The sequence below is a fragment of the Kryptolebias marmoratus genome, linkage group LG17 (genome assembly GCF_001649575.2).
Source record: "Kryptolebias marmoratus isolate JLee-2015 linkage group LG17, ASM164957v2, whole genome shotgun sequence".
Taxonomy (NCBI): Eukaryota; Metazoa; Chordata; class Actinopteri; order Cyprinodontiformes; family Rivulidae; genus Kryptolebias; species Kryptolebias marmoratus.
This window is the reverse complement of record NC_051446.1, coordinates 7,079,079-7,089,274: the sequence shown is the minus strand read 5'-3', so window position 1 is coordinate 7,089,274 and position 10,196 is coordinate 7,079,079. Positions and strand designations below refer to the sequence as shown.

The window sequence follows — 10,196 nt, the reverse complement described above, 5'->3', positions numbered from 1 at the left end:
GAGTGCGGGTTTTTGATGTTTGTCTCTTTCTTACTGTTTATTCATTGTCACATGCTGTTTTTATTTTGTTTTTTAATTATGTAAAGCACCTTGAAATGCCTTGCTGCTGAAATGTGCTATACAAATAAAATTTGATTGATTGATTGATTGATTATTTGTGAAGAAAAACAAAGACAAAAGGTCAAAGCTATTAAAAAAAAACAAAGAAAACGTGTCCACTTCTTATAATTCCACCGTTAGCAGCAGTAACTCTCAGTGGTTTTCTATGGTAAATGGCTTTATCTAGTCCAAGGACCCCAAAGCGCTCCACACTACAATCATTCATCCATTCATACACTGATGGTGGTAAGCTACATTGTAGCCACAGCTGCCCTGGGGTGGGCTGACAGAACACCGGCACCACCAAACCCTCTGATCACCACCAGTAGGCAAGGCGGATGAAGTGTCTTGCCCAAGGACACAACGGCTTAACAGGTTCAACGGGCTGAGTGGGACTGCCGGAGCAGGGGCTTGAACTGGCAACCCTCCGGTTACAACCCTTTTGAGCCACTGCCATAATACTATAATAATGATTGTTTCTGCACTCTGCCTGGGTTCATATTAAGACCTGGTATTCTGTTCTGCTATGTTAACTCATAAATATCAAAGAGGCTGTACTTAATCTGTCATTACTGTTTTTGCATGGAGACTTTGGCTCCATGGGGTATCTTGTATTAGAGCAACACGATGATTAATGTTCTAAAAGTAAAGTATATATCCTTACTGTTGAGTTTCCATCACTGTAAAAGCAGTTCATCTCCTCTGTCAGCTTGTCCAGCTGGAGGGAGCGAACACCCAGGATCTGGATCCAGAAGTGGTTTGGGTTCTCCGACGCAGAAACATAAACCTCTAAGTGTTCATCCGGCTGGAAGCTCAGGTCTGGGCTAGGAACTGCAACGCACAGACGAAACCATGACTGCACTCAAAAATACATTAGGAATGACTTGCAAAAAAATAAATACATAAAAAGGGAACTAACTTTCAAACTTGGACACTTCAGAGAGTGACTCTGAGAAGAAACTCTCCTCCTCCTCCTCCTCCTCCTCCTGGTCATCTGTCACTTTGAGCTTCTTCATCTTGGTATCTCCTGTGGTTCCATTGGTGTAGACAAATTCATTCCTATCTGCGTCGGAGACGGGACAATTGTTGTTCAAACCTAGTGGTGACTCGGTCTTCACGCAGTCCAGCTTTTGACTCATCACTGTGTGATGGCGTTTCTGGCGGAGGGCAGATGACTGGGAGATTTTTGTTCTGACCATCATGTCCTCTTTGACTTTTTGGAGAATCATCTCCTGCAAAACCCCAACAAAATACGTCACATTAACTTGTCTTCTAAAGCACACAGAAATAATCCAAACGAGGGACTTCAGCGCCACCTTGGCCTGCTTCACGTCCTGCCTGGTCCCTGAGATTGACACCTTGCCGTGCACCGCTGGGTTCTGCGAGTTCTCTTTGGAAAAGGCCACCCGGGCTCCTGTCGTTCTAGTGATGAGCTTTAAACTCTCCCCTCCACGTCCTGCAACACATAATCAGATACACATCTTGTCATATCCACTGTCCCTCAGAATAAATCTGTAACAATGCCATGCCACATACTTTTTTGGTCATGTTAAGAAATTCTGTAGCAACTTTAAAATGTTGCCTTTACCTCACATACACCCCATAATACTAAAGGCTGCAGCAGCAATCCAACAGTAACGTTACACAATCCCATCCTATGCTAACACTCTGTCTGCGCTGTCACAGTAGTGTGGCGTACTTGAGGCACTTTTATGCATAATAGGTGTTTGTCTATTGTTTGACTTTCTTCTCGTTCAATGAGATGTGGTTGTTTCTACGTACATATTGAGTGACTGGAGTATATGTGGAACTACAGAAGTACCAACAACAACTATACAGCTTTTTTCAGTACTGGTTGTGTGCTATGTCCAGCTACATGATAAGTACCCAAATAAGGCCCACATTTTTATTTACTTGTTATTCATTCCACAATCGTGGACCTGGAAGAAACTGGTGGGTAGGTTGCTGTTGTGGGTTTGGTTTGGGCTTTACTTGAAGACGACAAAAACAGAAGAGAATTTACAAGACTGAAATCAGCCAACAGAGAGCACCAGCAAGAAGAAGAAGACCCAGAAGATGGTGGGTGAGACTGTGGCTATTGGCTGACGGAAAACTGCAGTTCAGGCATTACCACACACTCATGGAAAAACTGAGACAAGACGATGCAGGTGAACGCTGCAGCAATGTCACACCACAACAAAAACAACCCACACTTGCACTGCACCGTTCAAAAATGCTATTTCATTTTCATCTTTGTGATGAACTTTACCTTGCTGTGGAGGTAGTAATATACCTCAGTAGTTTCCTATAAGGGAGCTATCTACACAAAGAAACACTTTAAGGTAACTCGTATTTCTTTCTAAGTGATTTTATGTCATTTTGCGTGTCAAAAATAACTACTAGAAACAGTTTTTTAAAACCATCTGATTGATGCCATGTAGCAGCTGAACATTTCCACATTTCACTCATTTTTTTTTTGACAGGGATGCTTGTTTGCATAGAGTAAAATTGTTATTCAGGCAAGTACAATTGCAGTTGAAACAAGAAAATGAAGGATAGGGTGAACAGAAGTTGACTGTGACTATGTCGACTTGTTGCCGGCAGAAGCTCAGGAGCTGTTTTATGAGCAAAAGAGGCAAATATAGGCGCGGGTGATCATAGTGTAATCACTAATCTGTCCAAAAAATGTTAAAAAACAAGAACAACTGGGCTTCTATTCGTTTCTGTTTTTAGCCTTTTTTTTTTAGATTTACCATGTCCTGGATGACTGAGAATCTACACCAGCATCACTAATCTATGTAAACTGTGCAAAGCCTGAAGCCTGTTCTGATTATATAGTTTTAAACATTAAAAGTTTTAACCTTTTTTTCAGTTTTCTTTTGCTAAGACTCAGTTGAAATAAAGAGAGAAAGAGGGGTGTAGTTATATAATAAATGATTTGTGGTTGAAATTAAAATTCTGGACATGATTCTGTAATGGTGTTAAGCAGTCATTGTATTGGTAAAACTTCTTCATCCTATTTAACTAAGATCAATTTGTATATTACAGTAACTTAAGGATAACCTGGTCCAGATCAACTGAACCTGAGAAAATCAGACCAAAACCTGCCAGCAGCTAAACTACTCACTAATCAGATCACTGAAAATACAGACTTCCTACAAAAACAAATCTGTTTACATCTTCAGTTGAAAAAAATAAACGCCATGAAGAAAGCAGCCATGGTCTTCAAAATATTCTACCTATGATGCGTCCAAACGAGGTCTGAGGAACCTCCAAAACCTCAGACACTGGCTCACAGTCCACGACCAGGTTCTCCAGGACACAGCGGGCGAGCAGGATCTGTTCCTTGGAGCCCTGAAGCTGGAAGCAAACAGCTGCTTTACATCCAGGCTCCCCCAGTTCTGACAGAACTCTCACGCGAGCTCCAGACTTCTGGCTCACCTGAAATAAAAGGAAACACGGAGAAGTATATGGAGAGGACTTGTCATCATTTTCCACATTGTTCTTCTGTTCATTATTGCCTGACACCAAAACCGAAAGAACAACAATATTTCTGACACTTTCTGTAAACTGTGTGTGTTTGTTTAATGAAACGCTCAGAAATTAATCATTGGCTACACAGCTTCTAGAGTCACTCCCATTCAAGATGGCTGCCACAGAAAAGCAATTCGTAGCCAGTTTTACAGATATTGACCTAAAATTTGGTGTGGTAGTAGCTCAAAGTCTGATTGCACGGGTTTTGAATTTAAAACTTAGTAATTATTGCAGTCAACTCTGTCTGTTAGCAAAATACTGTACATTGTATAATATGTAACATTGCTCTTATGTAGAATCCCTGCTTAAAATAAATAAACAAGGTGGGAACTGCTTACCATATCCAAAAACGTAGCTTGGCATCTAGATATGTTCCTATACATTTCTATAGGAAGAGTAATTTTGGATTCTTCGGTGTCTGAGCCCTGACCTGTTAGTGGTAATAAATCACAGACCATCAAAACATTAAAGACAAAAAAAAGTGTCATAAATCAATTAAACACATTAGTTTTGTAACAATACCAGCTGAAAGCCAGAAACTTACTGTTGCTGGTGTTGCTCATGTGACGGTACACCATGTATCCTACTGTGGCGCCGACTGAGAGCCCCGCAGCCAGAGCCACCATTTTCCCTGAAGTCAGGCTGCTCTTATTACTTTCTTTCACAACATCCATGACGAGCCGCACAGCAGGCAGAACCTAAATGTAGAGATAACACAAGTCTTCAGTGGTGGTATCAGGGTTGTGACGGTCCTCGGCTGTTCAGCATTTTTCAGCCCTATTTAACGCACGCTCAGGCCACCACGGCAAATTATCCCAAAAAGGACTTTGTTAGCCGGTGTCAAGTACAAACTTTCTGTTGGGTTGTTGAGCAGCTCTGAACTCATGCAGCACAGAGTTTAAAGCAAGTGTCTTAACTGTATTCCAGGACAAACTATTTACAAACAATTATCTTTACACCACTGTCAATGTTGTAATACCCAAGTACTCCATCAGAAATACAGGAATATTCCTGCAGGAAATGCCCAAGGCGGCACCAGAAGTGCTGCAGCTAGCTGCTGCTGCCATTTCCTCTTGAAAATAATTTTCAAATTTTATGCAGATAATGAAACTATGCAAAACTGATGCAGATCCAAAGGCTTAAAAATCAACATCTACCTGATCAGCTAGGATTTTTTTTTTAATTAGAGTTGTTATACTTCTACTTTTCATCACAATGGATGACATCACACCCATCTTCACTGTGTTCCAGTTGCATGTTTGAAAACCAGTGGGTTTTGCTAATTGTTGTGCTAGGTGACCAGCTTAGCTATCGTTAGCAATACAAATGTGCATTTCCACTATGGGACCCTGAACCTTTATACCATGGTATTATTTACCCTGGTAATTATTTACTCAGGTAATTTCAGCCCTGTTGTTTCTCCACTACTGTTTAAGATACAGGGTAGATTAGGCAAATTAAGCCACTGACATGTATTGCTTTACCTCAGCTGTTGAAGTGTTGCATCCGGTCAGACAGCAGCTACACACAGAAGTAGCTGCCTCCGTTCCACCATCAACATATTTCTGACAGACAGTCATAAAGAATCTTGGGGGCCCAATCATTCAAAAATGTTTAGTGCTCCCCCACCACCCTGACAGATCCAGGTAATTTCAAAAGTACTACTGTCCTACCAGGGCCATTTTCTGGTGTAATCTGTATTTACCCTGGTGAATGAAGTGGAAATAGAGGGGGTAAAGAATGTTCCCTGCAAACTACCCTGGCTCCCGAAGTGGAAACACACCTCAAACTGTTAATATATCCCTCTGCATTTTATGAAATTAAACACTGAAGCAACAGCTTTGCTAATAAAGACTGGAAAGTGCTGTTTTTGTGACTGATTTAATGAGAAACTAACCAACAGAAGTAAAAAAATTAAAAAAAGTTTATTACTGTAGCTATTAGCACTTTTCATGCGTGAGGAAGCCATACTGGAAGTTGGGGTTAGTCGGGAATCTCTGACTTTCTGAGAGGGAATTCCAACTTTCGGAGGGTGTTCCAGTTGATTTTTTTTTTTATTATTATTTTTTTTTAATTTGGAGCTTCGAAATTCTGACTTTAAAGTGCAAATGAATTGCCTATAAGGCAGCAGTGATCCACTTCTGTCTTGGTTCAGCTCAGACTAGCTGTCATCTCAGGGGTCTGCAACATGCGGCTCTGGGACCACAGGCAGCTCTTTAGTCCCTCCGCAGAGAGGGTTTGACCGAAACTACCATTGCAATAAAACCAACCATTTTTTTTACTTGCTTTTTTCTTTCCGGGACACAGGAAGCTGGTTCATATCTTTAGCAGTCATTGTGCAAGAGGCATGGTAGATTCCAAGTCCGTCACAGAGACACAACAAATCACACTCTCACTTACACCTAGGGAGTTACCCGTTTACCTAACATGCTTGTTTTTGGTCTTTGGGAGGAAACTGGAGTAAGCCCACATGTGCACTCCATACAGAAACACCGGGAGGTGATCCTGCGACCTTCTCAATGAGAGGTGACAGCTCTAACCACTGCTCCGCCATGCTGCCCTAAATTTATAACCCCAATAGGAGAACGACAGAAATATATGACAAGTCACTCTAATACCACCAAGAATTAGAAGACTAGCTTGTCTTTAATAAAAACGTTGAATAGAGTTTAAAGGAATTGGAGGTGTCTGCCTTAATGAGAGGGAATTTATCAGATGCAACCAAACATCCACCAAACTGGCTTAATTTTTATCTTCACTCTAATATCCTTTATTCTTTCAAGGGGCAGCTGTGGGTCAGCGGTTAGAGCAGTCGTCCTCCAACAGGACAGCTGGAGGTTCAGTTCCATCAGTATACCCACATGTCGAAGTGTCCCTGGGTAAGACACTGAACCCCTCATTGCCTCTGATGTGCCCCATCTGTGTATGAATGTGATCTAAAGCACTGATTAGACTCTATACTGGAATGACTTATTTAAATTAGCTTTGAAGTGTGGATGGGTAAATGAGGTTACAGATTGTGTTGTTAAGTGATTTTAGGCTGGAAAAGATCCTATATAAGTACAGATTATTTCAAAATGGATACCTATATTATTGTTCTACAAATTTAGAAAAGACTCACATAGCTTTTCTTTAAGAGTTTGGTCTTTTTCTTTGTTGTAACATTTGAAAATACCAAGATCTGTCAACAGTTTATTACAAATCTTTAATTTCATAATGTTACAAATGAGATATTTTTAAAATGTAGGACTTATATAACACTCACTGAGTGGTGTTCTTTACATTTCAAGCTTCAAGTATGTTTTGTGTTTCTGGGCAAATTTTATTTAGTGAGGAAAAAAAGCAGGAATGGCTCTTTTGATTGTAAAAGTTGCAGGCCCTTCTGTTTGCTCATCAAACTGGCCAGAATTAAACTTTACTTTTCCAAAATAAACAATCAACAACAGGTAAGAGATGAGGTGTTCATAACCTTTCCACAGAACCACACTTCAAATGATCTGAACTCTCCTTTAAGAGTTTTTTGTGTTGTGGGAGGGCATTAACTGGACTGAGTAATAATAATAATAATGCAACTATTATCTATATGTATAGATAATTAACCTATGGCAAGTTTCCAACATAACAGAAACAGGAGAGATAAAGTCTTCGTCAAATAAAATAAATCTGGCTTTCTCTATTTTTTCTTTTTCGTTGTAATTCGACGTTATGAAACGACCATCTGCCACAGCCAAAGGATGCTTACGCTAACTGCGTAACAAACTCTTCTTTGGGAGCAAGTTACGGTGCTCGCCTCGGACACAACACCGCCCCCTGGAGTCACACGACGGTCAAACTATTCACTGCTGCCAAGCGGATCTTTTGATACAGAAGTTAAAAAATAAAACTTGGGTAAAATTTGAAATATGCGTGGTGCTATTTGGATGGGATTTAAAAACGAACACCTCAATAAACTCCAGTCTTTCAGGATGAGTTCCAATATGAAGGAACAAACGGTTTTCAATAGTTGTTTTTCTGTTTCTCCCTCACAAAACTACTTTACAGACAATTAAGCCGCTCTGAAATGATACCGAATGTTAGATTTATTTTAATACTTCGTGTAAAACCTGTAGTCACGTTGAATATTGGCTTTATATTTAAGTCGAGGCAAAACATCTTTAAATATGTCAATTTTTTCAACGGAGTTCGTCGTCACGACCACTCCGATCTCCCTGTGACGAGCCAGATAACCTTGGCTTCCTGTGGCATTTAACAGCGAACCGGGACGGCGCTAACACGCCGCTAACCACCATAAGTTAGCAAAGGTAAGGCAGCTTTTACTACCCGAGAGGGTTCGGAAACTAACGAAACGCTTTCTCTAGTCAGAGAGAGAGAAAAAAACATAACAAGCTAGCATTAGCTGAAATACTAAAGTCAGTCTTTTAAACGAGTAAACGAGCGCGCGCATCCCCGACCGTACAGTTAGTGTTTTCAAAGAGTAACGCGTTTAAAATTAGCAATAGTGGATTCATTAAAATGAATGACACTTACGAACGGATTCTGGTTCCGAGACACGAAGCAGGCAGCGACTCTTGTCAAGTTAGTCACAGAGAGACCGAAGTAAACCGGAAACTGAACTTGCATCCAGAGTTTGAATGAACCGGGTGAGAATGATGCGCAGCAACAGTCTGACTGAGGTTTTTTTTTTTTACAGAATCCGCTTTAATCCGTATGAACCGAATAAATCTGAATATGGTTTAATGTAAGGAAAGCCAAAAGGGTCACAATTCACGCGCTTTGCAACTTATCCTTGGCTTCTATTAAACGTCATCAAATACCCCACTGTGCCTTTATTATGGGCCATCAGGTGTTCATTAAAGGGACATTTTGGCTATTTGTAAGTGATGTTCCGTCTAAAAGTTCTAATACTTGTTGTAGATAGCTCTTTGACTGGCCTCAGGTCAGGAGGAGCAGTGCAGGTCTTGACCACCGACTGAAAACGTGGAACAAAGTGTCTGCTTCTTCCCGTTGTTCAATGTTGAAACTGTCAGTATTTGGTTTACAGGCACTGCTTTGTTGTTGTGGTGGATTTTCTGAAACAAGGGACTTAAAACAAGATTAGTGGCATTTATTAAGTGCTACAAGTTCACCGGAGTACAACGCCTCTGCAGGAGTTGTGGCAACAACCAAAGCAGGAAGTCTGTGTAACCTTGGGGGCTCGTGATTTGTGCAGCTTGAAACCCACAAACCAAACAACTTCCAGGAGGCGCTGGTGATCAGAGCGTGCACAAACCCAGAGCCAGTCAACTGGGCTTCACTGTCCAAGTGTGCTCCATCACTCAGAAACAGAAGCCGTAACAAAAGTCTTATGATCCAGTAGCCAAAATGAGCCATTACTATCTGAAGTAGCCATAATATCTTTAAATCCACACCTAGGAAATGTTCTTAGCAATCAATCAGACCATAAGCTAATATTTAATCCACAGTTGTATTTTTTAAAGCCAGAGTCTGCACACTAGGAATGTGGGGCTGTAAGTGGTGCCTATTTTGTTTTACCTTCTTTTCTGTTAAAGTCAGAATAAAAGATGTCCCCTCCTTCAGTTTATATTGCAGCCAATTCAGCTTCAACTTCCACGTTACAATCTTGTGTCTAGTTATTAATGTGTCCACGGCCTTGGCAGGACTGACGACTAACAGCTAGTCAGAATGCTCCCAAGCCCAAAGTGGACCGCCGCCATCTTAAAACGACTCCACTCTCCGAAATTCAACAGCAACTCAGAATGTTGTTTCAAAAGGTATTTACACCTTCGTCAACATCACATTGTTTGCTTATTTACATGGGATTCTATTATTTCAAGGCACAAACAGCAGTAACTAGCTGTAGCACATCCTGTACAGCCTGGGGCATTTCCTGACAGTGGGGGTGAAGGTTTAAATGACAGCATTTGCAAGAACCACCATAACATTTAGGAGACTACAGTTGCTTTGAGATGGCAAAATCTGCTTTGGAAGTAGGTCTTTCAATGCAATAAGCAACTCAAAGCTACAGGTCCAGTCAGGGGAATAAAACTAACGTGCATCACAAATAGGCTCCATTAAAATAAATGTTAGCAGTGTATTATCTAGGATATCCATCAAAGGGAACAGGAAATTTATATTATGCTGACCTTGTCTAAGTGAGGGAGGAAGGGCAAATTTCCAGTTGGAGTTAGTTTTTCCATTTGAACAACAGAAACAGTGTTGGTCAGTCACTTTAGAAAAGGTGGAAAAATTGGGGCTTTTTTAGCAACGATCATCCCCCAAAGGTCCAAATGATCATATTAACGAGACAATAATGGCTAGTTCAAGTACTCACTTCCAAAGTGGATTTTGCCATCTTATAACAATCAGGATTTTTTATAGTGGTTCATGCAAACTGTTTTATGAAACTCTTAGACTGCTGTTAATTTTGCATAACATGCTCATTGTAGCAGGAAATCCTACAACTAGCTGTCATTGGTACTATTTACTTGTTCAAATAACCATAGAATATTACATAAATAACAGTGTACTAAGAAATTATCAGTGATTTAAAGGTTTATAACATT

At 40.6% G+C, this 10,196-nt stretch overlaps 1 protein-coding gene across 2 annotated transcripts in view; it reads right to left on the bottom strand.

Moving 5' to 3' along the window:
- Window positions 1-8,304, bottom strand: part of tdrkh (tudor and KH domain containing) — a 14,943-nt gene extending 6,639 nt beyond the window's left edge. For both annotated transcript variants that reach the window (XM_025010806.2, XM_017437048.3), the window contains exons 1-7: window positions 8,161-8,304; window positions 4,178-4,331; window positions 3,972-4,063; window positions 3,339-3,540; window positions 1,416-1,555; window positions 1,019-1,331; window positions 764-930 (exon numbers count right to left, since the gene is read on the bottom strand). In XM_025010806.2, coding sequence (XP_024866574.1) covers window positions 764-930; window positions 1,019-1,331; window positions 1,416-1,555; window positions 3,339-3,540; window positions 3,972-4,063; window positions 4,178-4,331; window positions 8,161-8,253 — 1,161 coding nt within the window. In that variant the 5' untranslated portion in view covers window positions 8,254-8,304. The remainder of the gene's footprint in view (window positions 1-763; window positions 931-1,018; window positions 1,332-1,415; window positions 1,556-3,338; window positions 3,541-3,971; window positions 4,064-4,177; window positions 4,332-8,160) is intronic.
- Between the last annotated feature and the right edge of the window lie 1,892 nt (window positions 8,305-10,196).